Here is a 16,531-nt window from a genome sequence, read left to right on the forward strand (position 1 = left end):
TGCGGAATTTTGTTTCATAGATTTGTTTATTTATTGTGCTTTTCGAACAGTTAAGAAGACCACGGTCACTTGGCTGCCCAATTAAGGTCCTCCAAATTTCCATGAACATCACAGCCCTAATCACGTCATGGTTGTTTCTTTGTGAGTATGTGGCAGCACCTACCAACTCTACCTAATAGAAGCCTCTCTATGAGAGAAAAATACAGAAGAGAGATACAAGCAATTCAAATTAAATACATGGTAACCAACCCTCACACATAGGTGACTGATGAGCCTTTTCTACTTTTCTAACTCATGACACAGGCGCATCGAAGTGATAAGTGCCAGCCACCATCGATGCAAAGACAGTTGTCAAACTCTGCCCTAATACACCACACAAACATCATAGTTCCTATGAAGAAAGCAGCAGCCTTGAATATGTGCAACACAATTTTAGACATAGAAAAACAAAAACAATGGAGACCGTTTAAAGTCAATGTTGCAGTAGCATGGCCAAGTCTTGAATTTGCTTTGACATACAATTCCTTCAGAAAGTATTCACACCACTTGACTTTTCACAATTTTGTTGTGTTACATCCTGCATTTAAAATGAATTACTGGCCTACACACAATACCGCATGTCAAAATGGAATTATGTTTAGACATTTTTTACAAATGAATGAAAAATGAATAGCTGAAAATGTCTTGAGTCAATAAGGATTCAACACCTTTGTTATGGCAAGCCTAAATACACTACATGACCAAAATTAAGTACACCTGCTCGTCAAATAACTCATTCCAAAATCAGGAGCATTAATAGGGAGTTGGTCCCCCCTTTTCTGCTACAACAGCCTCCACTCTTCTAGGAAGGCTTTCCACTAGATGTTGGAACATTGCTGCGGGTACTTGCTTCCATTCCATTCAGTTTGGAACTTTGTAGTGAGTTTTGCAACCGATGACAGACGATTTTTATGCGCTATGCGCTTCAGAACTCGGCGGGCACGGTCTTTGAGCTGGTGTGGCTTACAACTTCATGGCTGTGCCGTTGCTGCTCATAGACATTTTCACTTGACAATAACAGCACATACAGTTGACCCGGGCAGCTTTAGCAGGGCATAAATTTGACAAACTGACTTGTTGGAAAGGCTAGAAGGGGTGTCCACGTACATATATATACACAAACACACACAAAAGTAACAGTATAGCTTCCGTCCCTCTCCTCGCCCCTACCTGGGCTTGAACCAGGGACCCTCTGCCCACAGACAACAGTCACCCACGAAGCATCGTTACCCATCGCTCCACAAAAGCCGCGGCCCTTGCAGAGCAAGGGGAACCACTACTTCAAGGTCTCAGAGCGAGTGACGTCACCGATCGAAACGCTATTAGTGCGCACCACCGCTAACTAGCCAGCCATTTCACATCGGTTACACATTTTATATAATATATATAAAAAAATCTTAACAAGTTGCAAAATAAGTTGCATGGACTGACTGTGTGCAATAATAATGTTTAACATGATTTTAGAACAACTACCTCATCTCTGTACCACACACATACAGATAATTGTAAGGTCCCTCAGTACAGCATTGACACAGATTCAACCACAAAGACCAGGGAGGTTTTCCAATGCCTCGCAAAGGGCACCTATTGGTAGATCTTTTTTTTAAAAAGCAAACATTGAATACAGTGATGATTTTAGTATGTAAATCTTGGTGGGGCAAACTCAAACTGCCAGCAAAGCCACAACACAACACTAAACAATACATGAATTGCACTATAAAGGTGACAAACGGTGCCCACAAACTGTTAGGGCCTACATAAAGCTGTCCCAACAGCAGAGCTTTCTTTTCAGCACCGTGGAGTGAATCATTACAACTGCTACACCTGGATATCAGCGGAGCCTTGTCTGGCAGCGAAACAGTTAATTCAGTCAATATGGCTAACTTGCTTAAACAAATGTGGTTTCTACTGACAATTGAGATATACAAACTATGGCATAAGGGGACGACGAACGGATAAGAGACAATCCGTCATCTCAATTAAGACAAACTATTTGTTCAGCACTTTTGAAATGTACAGCGACAGTATTATCCCTGTACACCAAGTCAGAACTGTAGGATTAATAAAGGGGACATGAAAGCTCTTACAATATTTGATGGCATTTCTCTAAAACAGGCTATAAACTACATGTGCATCACCAAGTCAGAAAAGTAGGCTAAGTTATTAGGGTGAGGCTCACGGGCTACTAACAGCTTACTGCACAACATACACTTAGTATTACTTTGTGAGCTACAGTATACATGTCTCCCTGGCATATTACATAATTTATGCAACAGCATACAATACATTCTTGGACTCACCTTGTTGTGATGTGCTCACTTGAAAAGAAAGTTGGCGCAGCAGTCATCAAACTTTGTCAAAGTATTTCCTTTTCTGGAGATTATAGTACTTTCAAAACAACAGGGAACTAAGGGGGAAAAACAAGGTTGAATCATGACGTCAGTGATCTTCAGGCCGATCATTAAGTTTGCCGATGACACAGCCTGCGTTCCCGACTTGGAATTCCGAATTGGATGACTGTTTAAAACTTATGTTCCCAGTTGTCTTGAATGTGGCAGAAGTCATGCTGGATTGACAGCATGGCCAATGTAATCAAACTTTTCTGGCCCATGGTGTTGAATGTTTATCCTTTTAAGCTTGGAAAAAAGACCCTTAAACCCAGACTTGAACCACACAGCCACTCCACTGAATAGCAGGCTTGTGATTGCTTTGCAACACTTGCAGTTAGCCACTGATTCCTTCCAAACCACTCATTGTTGAATTTGCGATTTCCAACTTGTTGTGTAATGTCCAATGGCCGATGAGCACTGATACATTTGATCTATAATTTGCGAGTAGATTGTCGACGTGATTCATGATAATGACTGCTTGTCTAGCTTGCTAGCTAAAATTTGGAAAGTATGATATTGACATGATCAGTCCAATCAAAGCTACGGTAGATGTAACATGATTTGACGTCATTCTATCTGTGGCCAATGACCTTGAGCCTTTTAGGATGGGCACTTCTAATGTAACTCAAGGGGCTTGAATTTTTCAGTTCTCCCCGTAGATTTTGAGGTGACGTAGTGTCCCCATCAATGAGCCAATCACGGCGCAAATAGAGTACATTACCAACCCCAATGTTCAGTATTTTCCGCTGGCTGCCCCTCCACCACAGAAAGCACTGAGCTCAGCTGAAACACCTGCATTTTGGAGCTGCCTTACTCAAGGAAGCAAAAAAGAGACCATGTTTGTATACGGCTTTATTTACTCAATTATTTAATTCTATACAATGTTTGTAAACTGATATGTGACACAAATTAATTCCAAAATAACATTGAAAACAAGCAAGAAAAAATGTTTTAATATATATATATATATATATATATATATATATATATATATATATATATATATATATATATATATATATATATATATATAGAAAAATTATATATACAGTGGGGCAGAAAAATATTTAGTCAGCCACCAATTGTGCAAGTTCTCCCACTTAAAAAGATGAGAGGCCTGTAATTTTCATCATAGGTACACTTCAACTATGACAGACAAAATTTGAAAACAAATGCAGAAAATCACATTGTAGGATTTTTTAGGAATTTATTTGCAAATTATGGTGGAAAATAAGTTTTTGGTCACCTACAAACAAGCAAGATTTCTGGCTCTCACAGACCTGTAACTTCTTCTTTAAGAGGCTCCTCTGTCCTCCACTCGTTACCTGTATTAATGGCACCTGTTTGAACTTGTTATCAGTATAAAAGACACCTGTCCACAACCTCAAACAGCTTGCAGATAGCCTACTGTAGGCTAGTCTACATGGAATTATTACGGAAAACAGCGAGAATATATTTATTTGTTAAACAGCAGTCAAGCAACGATCATCATGTCACCAGAATAAGACAGACAATATTTATTTGGAAAGGAGCATCAAGATCACCATGCACTTTCACCACCCTGTGAAGTTCATCATAACTTATTTCATCTGTAGCCTAACAAACTGCAAGGTTTCCCAAGTCATAGTGGGCGGACCACACACACACACACACCATATTGTCGCGTGACTTCAAGTTTACTTCGATGGTATGGTTATTATATCAATATTTGCAAATAAAGACGTTTCCACCACCATTTCTAGCGTAATTAATTTTAGACACAAAAATAACCCACCATGTCGAACTAACCTGTCGGCATTTAAAAAAAAATGTTATAAAACTTCCTGTTTCCATTATAGCTGTCATTATTATTTTTCATACGGTATGACTTTACTCACATAAAAACTGTGGATGGAAACGTGGTTCATTATGTAGGCAAAACATTTTCACTTAACGGGGGCCCCTCAGGGGTGCTTGCTTAGTCCTGTACTCCCTGTTCACCCATGACTGTGTGGCCAAGCACGACTCCAACACCACTGTTAAGCTTGCTGACGACAACGGTGGTAGGCTTGATCACAGACAACGATGAGAAAGCCTATAGTGAGGTGGTCAGAGACCTGGCAGTGTGGTGCCAGGACAACAACCTCTCCCTCAACGTGAGCAAGACAAAGAAGCTGACTGTGGACTTCAGGAAAACGAAGGCCGAACCCGCCCCCATTCATATTAACAGGCTGTAGTGGAGCATGTCGAGCGCTTTAAATTCCTTGGTGTCCACAGCAACAAAAATATCATGGTCCAAACGCACCAAGATGTGAAGAGGGCACGACAATGCCTATTCCCCCTCAGGAGACTGAAAAGATTTGTCATGGGTCCCCAGATCCTCAAAAACGTCTATAGCTGCACCGTCGAGAGCATCCGGAGCAATTGCATCACCGCCTGGTATGGCAACTGCTCGGCATCCGACTAAGGCGCAACAGAGGGTAATGCATACAGCCCAGTACATCACTGGGGCCAACCTCCTGCCATCCACGACCTCTATACTAGGCGGTATGAGAGGAAGGCTGCAAAAATTGTCAAACTCCAGCCACCCAAGTCATAGACTGTTCTCTCTGCTACTGCAGGGCAAGCGGTGCCAGAGTGCACAGTCTAGGTCCACCCACGTTTTTTTTAACACTGCTGCTACTCTGTTTATTATCTATACATAGTCACTTTACCCCTACCTACATGTACATTTAACCCAAATACCTCGACTAACCTGTATCCCAGCACTTTGACTCAGTACCGGTACCCCCTGTCTATAGCCTCACTATTGTTATTTTATTGTGTTACTTAAGAAAATATTTACTAAATAAACAAAACTTATTTTCTTAAAAAACTGCATTGTTGGTTAAGGGCTTGTAAGTAAGCATTTCATGGTAATGTCTACACCCGTTGTGCTCGGCGCATGTGACAAATTACATTTGATTTAACCTGGTCACTATTCTGCTTGTGCAGAGGAATTGGCAAGACACCACAAACAGGCTATACCATACTATTACTGCAGTGTAAAACCACATTTAGCGGTTGAGATCCTAGTGGTGCTGGATGAGTCAACATGTTGTAGCCTACAGGGGGCATAGAAGGCCATCAGATACATGCCTGTGTTACTTTAACAGCCTCAATGGCAGCATGCAGGTCCATTTAGAGCAGAGGAAAGATAAATAGTAGGAGGGTGCTTCAATGCACTACACATTCCATACACACACTAATATGATCACAGACATCCCAACCCTTTGATGTTAAAGATGTAATCTACAGGCCACTAGGGATGCAATAGTGTTATAAGAACACTATATGCACGTAGACAGAGCTATTAAAGTTGCCCTGCACGAGTAAAACATGGGGATGAACTGATTTCATGATTCAATGGAGTCTCATAGGCATATGCCCCCCCCCCTAGGTCTAAGCTGAGATATCAAAAGATCATAGCATAGACTTCATACCACTTTGTGGGGCGGCAGATAGCCTAGTGGTTAGAGCGTTAGGCCAGTAACCGAAAGGTTGCTGGATCGAATCCCTGACTTGGCAAGGTACGAATCTGTCGTTCTGCCCTTGAACGAGGCAGTTACCCCCTGTTCCCTGGTAGGCCGTCATTGTAATTAAGAATTTGTTCTTAACTGACCTGACTAGTTAAAGGTTCAATTTTTTTTTTTTAAATCAATTTTAATCAATTTTAATCAAATGTAGACTAACTTCAATAGGTACAGTGCCTTCAGAAAGTATTCACACCCCGTTACTTTTTCCACATTTTGTTGTCGTACAAACGGAATAAAAAAATGTATTAAATTGAAATTATTTGGTCAAATGGTCTGTCTATATACACATTACATGTCATAATGTCAAAGTGGAATTACATGTCACAAAGTCATTAAATATCGGCATGGAAAATCTCGAGTTAAGTATTCAATAGGACTTCAATAAGTCTAAATAGGTTCAGGAATACAAATCTGTACTCCACACACACAGATCATTTATAAGGTCCATAAGTCAAGCAGTACATTTCAAAAACAGATGCAATCACAAAGAACAGGGAGGTTTTCCAATGCCTCTCAAAGAAGGGCATCTATTGGATATAAAAAATGAGACATTAATATCCCTTTGAGCATGGTGAAGTTATTCATTAGACTTTGGGTGGTGTATCAATACAGTCACTACAAAGACACAGGCGTCCTTCCTAACTCAGTTGCTGGAGAGGAATGAAACTGCTCATTGATTTAGCCATATTTCATTTTCAATAAATTTGCTAAACATTTCTAAATACATGTTTTCACTTTGTCATTATGGGGCAGTGTGTGTAGATGGGTAAAAAAAAAAGATAATTTTAATAAATGTTGAATTCAGGTTGCAACAAAATATGGAGTAAGTCCAGGGGTTTGAATACTTTCTGAAGGTACAGTAGATCTGATCCTGAATGCCGATTGCTTGAAACTGCATTAGACATGATTTATTTCATGATAAACCTACTGTGTTTGACAGCGAGATAACCCTTTACTGTTCTATAAGTAAGTTCTTTCTTGCTACAGGCTCTATACACTAACGCTAATACTTGGAGAAGGCAATAATCCCACATTGGGCTTATTAAGTAAGTATGTGCAGAAAATACTCACTCCATTCAAGAGCATATGTCCCTGCTGAGATGGGATTACCCTGAGCAGAAAAGCCCGCGATTAGAGAGCGCCCAAAAGGAAATGTGACTAAAATGACACAACAGGATGACTTACATTACAACTCCGACTACCCCCCCCCCACCACAGTTTGTGTTGAAAATGCCTAATCACTTGTATAATCTTTTGCATACACTTGAAACATGCACACATACCCCACCAGACACTCCACTATGGGTTTCTTCACGAAACCCAATACAAAAACTGATTTAATGCATCGTTCAGTTATGTATAGAGCCATGTCATCGTGAAATGCTCTGCCACAAGAGGTTACTCAGATAAAAAGCAAGTTTAGCTTTAAAAAAAAAAAAAAAAAAAAAAAAACATTGAATCACAGTACCTCTCCTCCTACTAAAGATCTAATTTAACTGTACTGTATATAATAATATATGTATCTATGAATAGTGTGTAAACAGTATTGTTGTTGTTGTCTCTTGGTGTCTTTCCACTATACATTACCAATCAAAGGTTTTTCAGTTCAAAAGGTTTTTCTAAAGTGTAGAATAATAGTGAAGACATCAAAATTATGGAATCATGTACTAACCAAAACAAAGTGTTAAACAAATCAAAATATATTTTATATTTGAGATTGTTCAAAGTAGCCACCCTTTGCCTCGAAAGCTTTGCGCACCTCATTTCAATTAACAGGTGTGCCTTGTTAAAAGTTCACTTGTGGAATTTCGTTCCTTAATGCGTTTCAGCCAATCAGCTGTGTTGGGACAAGGTAGGGTTGGTCTACAGAAGATAGCCCTATTTGGTAAAAGACAAAGTCCATATTATGGCAAGAACATGTAAAATAAGCAAAGAGAAACAAGAATCCATCATTACTTTAAGACATGAATGTCAGTCAATATGGAAAATGTTGAAATATGGAAAGAAAGTTTCTTTAAGTGCAGTCGCAAAAACCTCCACAGGAAAGGAATACGCAGAGTTAACTCTGCTGCAGAGGATACGTTCATTAGAGCTAACTGCACCTCTGATTGCAGCCCAAATAAATGCTTCAGAGTTCAAGCAACTGACACATCTCAACATCAACTGTTCAAAGGAGACTGCGTGAATCAGGACTTCGTGGTTGAATTGCTGCAAAGAAACCACTACTAAAGGATACCAATAATAAGAAGAGACTTGTTTGGGCCAAGAAACACGAGCAATAGACATTTACTGGTGGAAATCTGCTCTTTGGTCTGATTAATCCAAATGTGAGATTTTTGGTTCCAACCGCCATGTTTTTGAGACCCAGAGTAGGTGAACGGATGATCTCCGCAAGTGTGGTTCCCACTGTGAAGTATGGAGGAGGTGGTGTGATGGTGTGTGGGTGCTTTGCTGGTGACACTGTCAGTGATTCATTTAGAATTTAAGGCACACTTAACCAGCATGGTTACCATAGCATTCTTTATTACCCCTTTTCTCCCCAATTTTGTGGTATCCAATTTGGTAGTTAAAGTGTTGTCTCATCGCTGCAACTTCCGTACGGACTCGGGAGAGGCGAAGGTCAAAAGTCATGCGTCCTGCGAAACACGACCCAACCAAGCAGCACTACTTCTTGACACAATGCCCACTTAATTTGGAAACCAGCCTCACCAATGTGTCGGAGGAAACACCATACTCCTGGTGACTTTGTCAGCGTGCAGGCCAAACCCTCCCCTAACCTGGACGATGCTGGGCCAATTGTGCGCCTCCCAATAGGTCACCCGGTTGCGCGACAGACTGGACTCGAACCAGGATCTCTAGTGGCACAGCTAGCAACAATGCAGTGCCTTAGACCACTGCGCCACTCAGGTGGCCTACCATAGCATTCTGCATCTGGCTTGCGCTTAGTGGGCTTATCATTTGTTTTTCAATAGGACAATGACCCAAAACACACATCCAGGCTGTGTAAGGGCTATTTGACCAAGAAGAGTGATGGAGTGCTGCATTAGACAACCTGGCCTCCGCAAATCACCCGACCTCAACCGGATTGAGATGGTTTGGGATGAGTTGCACCGCAGATTGAAGGAAAAGCAGCCAACAAGTACCCAGCATATGTGGGAACTCCTTCAAGAACGTTGGAAAAGCATTCTAGGTGAAGCTGGTTGAGAGAATGCCAAGCATGTGCAAAGCTGTCACCAAGGCAGTGGATGGCTACTTTGAAGATTCTCAATAGTAACATCGATTTTCATTTGTTTAAACACTTTTTGGTTACTACCTGATTCCATGTGTTGTTTCATAATTTTGAAGTTTTCGCTATTCTTCAGTGTAGAAAATAGTAAAAATAAAGAAAACCCCTTGAATTAGTAGGTATGTGCAAACTTTTGATTGGTTGTCTACACACACACACACACACACACACACGGCATTCATAAAGTATTTAGAACCCTGGCTTTTTCCACATTTTGTTTTGTTACAGTCCTGTTCTAAAAAGGATTGGGGGAAAAAGAAATCCCTCAATCTACACACAATAACCCAAAATGTCAAAGCAAAAACACATGCACATTTATTAAAAATAGAAATATTACATTTACAGACAGTGGGGCAAAAAAGTATTTAGTCAGCCACCAATTGTGCAAGTTCTCCCACTTCAAAAGATGAGGCCTGTAATTTTCATCATAGGTACACTTCAACTTTGACAGACAAATTGAGAAAAAAAATCCAGAAAACACACATTGTAGGATTTTTAATGAATTTATTTGCAAATTATGGTGGAAAATAAGTATTTGGTCAATAACAAAAAAGTTTCTCAATACTTTTATATACCCTTTGTTGGCAATGACAGAGGTCAAACGTTTTCTGTAAGTCTTCACAAGGTTTTCACACACTGTTGCTGGTATTTTGGCCCATTCCTCCATGCAGTTCTCCTCTAGAGCAGTGATGTTTTGGGGCTGTTGCTGGGAAACAGACTTTCAACTCCCTCCAAAGATTTTCTATGGGGTTGAGATCTGGAGACTGGCTAGGCCACTCCAGGACCTTGAAATGCTTCTTACGAAGCCACTCCTTCATTGCCCGGGCGGTGTGTTTGGGATCATTGTCATGCTGAAAGACCCAGCCACGTTTCATCTTCAATGCCCTTGCTGATGGAAGGAGGTTTTCACTCAAAATCTCACGATACATGGCCCCATTCATTCTTTCCTTTACACGGATCAGTCGTCCTGGTCCCTTTGCAGAAAAACAGCCCCAAAGCATGATGTTTCCACCCCCATGCTTCACAGTAGGTATGGTGTTCTTTGGATGCAACTCAGCATTCTTTGTCCTCCAAACACGACGAGTTGAGTTTTTACCAAAAAGTTATATTTTGGTTTCATCTAACCATATGACATTCTCCCAATCTTCTTCTGGATCATCCAAATGCTCTCTAGCCAACTTCAGACGGGCCTGGACATGTACTGGCTTAAGCATGGGGACACCTCTGGCACTGCAGGATTTGAGTCCCTGGCGGCGTAGTGTGTTACTGATGGTAGGCTTTGTTACTTTGGTCCCAGCTCTCTGCAGGTCATTCACTAGGTCCCCCCGTGTAGTTCTGGGATTTTTCCTCACCGTTCTTGTGATCATTTTGACCCCACAGGGTGAGATCTTGCTTGGAGCCCCAGATCGAGGAATATTATCAGTGGCCTTGTATGTCTTCCATTTCCTAATAATTGCTCCCACAGTTGATTTCTTCAAACCAAGCTGCTTACCAATTGCAGATTCAGTCTTCCCGGCCTGGTGCAGGTCTACAATTTTGTTTCTGGTGTCCTATACAGGTCTGTGAGAGCCAGAAATCTTGCTTGTTTGTAGGTGACCAAATACTTATTTTCCACCATAATTGGCAAATAAATTCATAAAAAATCCTACAATGTAATTTTCTGGATTTTTTTTCTCATTTTGTCTGTCATAGTTGAAGTGTGCCTATGATGAAAAGTACAGGCCTCTCATCTTTTTAAGTGGGAGAACTTGCACAATTGCTGGCTGAATAAATACTTTTTTGTCCCACTGTATGTATTCAGACGCTTTAAATCAGTACTTTGTTTTAGCGCCTTTTGGCAGTGACTACAGCCTTGAGTCTTCTTGGGTATGACACTACGAGCTTGGCACACCTGTATTTGGGGAGTTTGTCCCATTCTTCTCTGCAGATCCTCTCAAGCTCTGTCAGGTTGGATGGGGTGTGTGGCTGCACAGCTACTTTCAAGTCTCTCCAGAGATGTTCGATCGGGTTCAAGTCCGTGCTCTGGCTGGGCCACTCAAGGACATTCAGAGACTTGTCTTGAAGCCACTCCGCGTTGTCTTGGCTGTGTGCATAGGGTCATTGTCCTTTTGGAATGTGAACCCTCGTCCCAGTCGGAGGTCCTGAGCACTCTGGAGCAGGTTTTTACTTAAGTAAATAAGGTCTATGTTTTTATTGCTACATGTTCTAAAAACCTGTTTTTCCTTTTTCATTATGGGGTATTGTATATAGACTGATGGGGGGGGGGTTATTTACAAAAGTTAAAATAAAGACATACCTTTGAATGAGTAGGTATCCAAACTTTTGACTGGTACTGTATAACACTTATTTAGAATTGAATGTAATATCTTATATTGTTCTTGTCTATTAATGTTCTGTACATCGTCATGTATTTGTACGTTATTTGTGGACTCGAGGAAGAGTATCTGTTGCATGTGCAGTAGCTCATGGGGATCCTAATAAAATAAAAACCCACACCCACCCACACAGACGCCCACCTGCCCTGACCTCCCTGATGTTCTACTCCGAGAGACAAGGTAATCAAAGGAGGATGTGGCATGAGAGGCTTATAGAGTAAAGAGATCAAATGAGGGAGAGGTTTAGTTTATTCAGAAAACCAAGGAGGGGTAAGTCAGGTGAGACTGAGTCAACTAAAGTCTTAAACCCCTCCCTACAAACAGAGGACTTACAGTAGATACTACTATAAGCCAATTATAGACAATCAATCAAGACAATGAACAGCTAACAAAGCCTAGTCTTATTCCATTAGCAAGAGCATTGCATGTGTAGCCATTGTGGAATCGTTAGTTGTGCGCTAGTAGTAAATGGCTGATCAAATGACGGATGGCTAAGTACATGGCGTGTACAGGAGACTCTTATGTATGGTCAATGTGCTGTAAAAACCTTAACCCCAAACACAAAATACCTCACCAGACCAGAATGGCATGCTATTCCCTATATAGTGTATTACTTTTGACCAGAGTCCTATGGGCCTGGGTCAAAAGTAGTGCACTAGGTTAAGGAAAAGTGTGCCATTTGGGATGCAAACCCTCCTACTGGGTTTGAATGGCTGGGAACCCATCCTGGGATACCACCAGGAACATCTGTTGTGAATTCTCAGCCAGTTAAGCAAGCAGAACCCCCATTCAACACTCAGTTCAACACCCTGGAAGCATTATTGAAAGGGTGAAAATGGTATACAGCTATGAGAATCATTGGCTACACAAGCACACACACTCAAACAGCGTCTGTCACACACACACATAATATGCCTTAACATAACTCTCCAAAAATAAACCTCAGACAAAGTAGAGCCCAGAAATAGCTCTCCCTCCTTCTGCAATCAGCTAGTCCCTCATCTTGGCTGCTACGTAAGTCCTTGGAGGCTACAGCTGCAGACAGCGCAAGGAAAGCTGGAAACTGGGGTATTTAAAAAGAGAGCCAGCTACAGCCCACAATCCCAACCCTATCTTCAGCCCTATCCTCAGTCCCAGCCTCTCTCTTACCTTGGCCGCAGAACTTGACATGGCTCAGGTAGTTTGAGATCCATGGGTTTGCGCTCCGATACATTTTTGCAAGACCAGGTAGGTACAGCGGACAGATTGAAATAAAAAGAGAGCTGGAGAGAAAAAGTGAGAAGTGCTGAGGTACAACCCACAGGCAGGCAACTGACTGCAAGGTGATGCAGAGAAACAAAGGCAGCCAGTAACTGCCCCGGGATGAGCAGCACGAGAGAGAGAGAGACAGGGAGAGAAAGACAGGAGAGGGAGTGAGCTGAGCAGTAGTAGTAGTACGTAGTAGCGTCGGCAGTGTAGCGTTTTAGAGGAGCGTCGAGGCTGTGGCTACGACGCTAGGCTGAGTCTCTTGACAGCTCCCCTCTAGTCTCCTCCAGCACTAACGCTAATAGCTAACTGGCTAAATAGACAGGTTGCAGGGAGACAGGGGCTAACTAAAGCTGCTCAGTGCCTGCTAATCTGATTACAGCCAAGAAATTAGCTAGTCGAGGCCCCATCGCTACACTAACAGATTGGACCTGAGAGGCTGGACATCCCTCTCCTACAGAATCTCAGAGATAGTGAGAGAGAGAGCTGAAGAGATAGGGAGAGCGGAAGGAGAGCGAGAGAGAGAGAAAGGTATAGTCAGGAAGTACGAAGAGTGTGCTGCTGTGTTCCCTTGGCCTAGTGACAAGACAGCAGTGGGATGCTACAGAGCGAGAGAGGAGAGAGAGACGCACAGAGGGAGGAGAGGGAAAGAGAGCTGGAGGGAGAGAGAAAGAGAGAATGGGAAATCAGCTGCGATGGAGCTCAGATCATGGGATTGTTTGTCTGACTAATCGTATCATTATGGTAAATACTCTAGTAATCCATCCCCAGAGCAAGGCAAAAGAGGAGCAGTGTGGGAGGAAAATATTGATTTATAGTCTGACAGCTTCTCACACACACACACACACAGAGGGAGACCACATAAAGTGAATGAGATTGAAAAGGAGAAGGATACATGTTCAGACGTGCAGAATCACACAATAACTGATAGTGTACACACACAGGGAGACAAATAGGATTACTTTGATTTCTCAGCCAAGAAATTCATGTGATGTGTCCAAACACATCCCACTTGAACCCAGGTGTGATGTGGAGTGTTCTTAAGGAGGGGATGAAAGACAGTCGATCAGTTTATTAGAGGTGGCAGGTTTGCTAACTGCCTGCTACTCAGCACACTAATTGTCCCTCTAATCTCTCTGACAATGCAAATGTATTCGAAAATCTAATCAAGTACTTTATGAGAGCCCATGATGCGTAACATTTCAATAGGTTATGCAATTGCGCGAGAAAAACAGTGATGGCCTCTACTGAAAAGGGGAAGTTCAGCTTTCACTATATGCTAGGCCCACTATATATATATATATATATATATATATTTAAACGTTCCTAATAATTGAGCACATTGCTTATATTTACAACAGGAGTATAGCCTACCTGGCATGAAAATAAACCACGGGGAATAGTGTCCTCCATTCGTTATTTAAGAGCAAACTGTTGATGACATGTATTCTTTCCAGCTGCCCCTGTTGTTTCGATACAGGTGCATAATAATGGTCCATTGTAAATCAAAACAAATTTCACACATATACTAAATAATGTATGTAAAGACAAGATGAAGTCAACAATAATATGATGGGTGGCAATATTCGCCTGTCACTTGTGAATGATGCCCAGCATAAGAAATAACGCCTTTTTTTTGTATAACTTTTTTTGAATCATAGTCGCACACATCACGTAGCCTTGCCCATAGGCCTATAGTGGCCAAATAACGTCTTAAAATTAATCACATGAATCCACTTTACATTGGTTGTAGAGCCTAACTGGCATACATAAACAGCGCGTGAGTTTATATTTGGGGAAGATCATTTTCACCATAAAAAAAGAAACTTTATAATAAAAGCATTACATCGACACAGCCCTAGGCCGCATGCACACCAGACGCACTTCAGACCTCGCAAGTCACATCGCGGGTGAGACAGACAGCTATACATTTGTCTGTAGTCTACATGCTAGGCTAGTAACCATATCATCCTCAGTAAAAGTTGCCACCTGACTGACCTGCTTAACTTGCACTGTAAAACCCATTAATTTTCAAGTATGTAGCTAGGTGAATTACATACCAAATGAGACGTGGAAGTGGCTAAAGAGAAACATCTACTGTAGCCTACGCCATACCAAAGCAGAGAGAAACTAAACATTTTCTTGAAAAGCAAAACATTTCAGCTCTACTGTCTCTAGTGGCAGCAGGACGCCGCAGAAGCTCAGCCATAAAATAACCATAAACACCCCAGACCTACACAGCAGTGTTCTCACTGACACTTAACACTCATCCCATATAGACTGAGGAGGAGTTGAAGAGGACTGGGGTCTGTCACTGGAGAAATGCAGTATTGAGTCTGTGGAGAGGCCTGGGAAGAAACAGACGTGGGCCATGGTCTGGTGTTCATGCCTTTACTGCTGGCTCCAGACCTGGGTTCTAATAGTATTGTTTATTTTCCGATACTTTGAGTGTTTGATTGAGCCGGTCTAGTGTCCCAAATGGGGCCGGGTTTGTACTTTTGAAACTATTCCATCGGTCCCATTCTCCCGGGTAACCTCACTCAAGTGCAGCTAAATTATTTTAACGAAAACGAAATACTACTTGAACCCAGGTGTGGTTGGCTCACATAGAGGGTGGGGCTAACAGTGGGGCTAACAGCCTAATAGAGAACAGGAGAACAGAGCCTTCTGATCCACCTTTATCATGGAAAACTATCACCATCTGACGCATACCAGACCTGCAGACTAACGTCCTTATTATTATCATCTGTCCCAGCTTCCACCACCACCCCCCCCCCCCCCCCCCATCCCCATCTGCTCGATGGGCACAGTCAAAGCCTTGGGAAAAATGCATCTGTACGTGATTTACTCACCTGGTTTAAGGATGACATCAGGACTTGAAATGACTTGGTGGTGAAGCCTATCATTAAATATGACGACCCTACCGTGCCAAAGGATGGGCAGGTAGATTCAGGCTCCGCTATAACACATGCCTGGCCCTGTCCGTGTACTGTAGCTAGCTCTGTGATTACCAATGTAGTTCCGAATCACGGAGACAGTTAACTAGCCCAGTCCCAGATCTGTTTGTGCTGTGTAGCCAACATAATAATGAATGACCATAGGAATTGGCAAGACAGCACAAAACAGATCACGCTTATGCACAAGTTCAAAATGCAGACACGCGCATGTTCATTTGCAGTTACAAGCCTTACAGTCAAACCTTGCTGCTCCGCATTAGGAGGGATTACAGGTCATTCAAGCCAAAAGGTTACCCAATATGGCAACCGCATCCCAAATCAAATCTTCAAGGTAAACCACTAGAACACAATGTTAGTCTATGTAGGCCTAACTTCAGTACCTGTACTGACAAAGATCAAAATGCCATGTTTTAACAAGATATGATTGACTCGATTCCAGTACTAAGAGTATGCTGCTCTGTTCCCTTGGCCCAGTGACAAGACAGCAGTGGGATGCTACACACACAGAGAGAGAGAGAGATTGTAATACTAAACAAATGTCAGTAATTTGACAGGTACAATCCAAGCAAATCACTTTTTTGTGGGGGATCTTGAAGAGAAACAGGCCATCGATGAGACATCAGCACCCGTATCCACAAAGCATCTCAGAAAAGATCCTAGGAATCCTGTTAAAACCTGTTTTAAG

At 42.0% G+C, this 16,531-nt stretch overlaps 1 protein-coding gene across 47 annotated transcripts in view; it reads right to left on the bottom strand.

Annotated features, from left to right (window-relative positions):
• Window positions 1-16,531, bottom strand: part of LOC110490717 (supervillin) — a 149,892-nt gene that overhangs the window by 98,488 nt on the left and 34,873 nt on the right. For 6 of the 47 annotated variants that reach the window (XM_090199988.1, XM_090199987.1, XM_090199959.1 and 3 more), the window contains exon 1: window positions 12,794-13,484. The exons of 37 other annotated variants lie outside the window; for them this stretch is intronic. In XM_090199988.1, the coding sequence (XP_090056114.1) occupies window positions 12,794-12,857 (64 nt within the window). In that variant the 5' untranslated portion in view covers window positions 12,858-13,484. Of the gene's footprint in view, window positions 1-12,793; window positions 13,570-16,531 lie in introns of those variants that run through there. 4 more of the 47 variants (XM_090199989.1, XM_090199971.1, XM_090200005.1 and 1 more) reach the window with 2 other exon arrangements.

Source organism: Oncorhynchus mykiss, chromosome 15 (assembly GCF_057628025.1).
Source record: "Oncorhynchus mykiss isolate SJ-2025 chromosome 15, ASM5762802v1, whole genome shotgun sequence".
Taxonomy (NCBI): domain Eukaryota; kingdom Metazoa; phylum Chordata; class Actinopteri; order Salmoniformes; family Salmonidae; genus Oncorhynchus; species Oncorhynchus mykiss.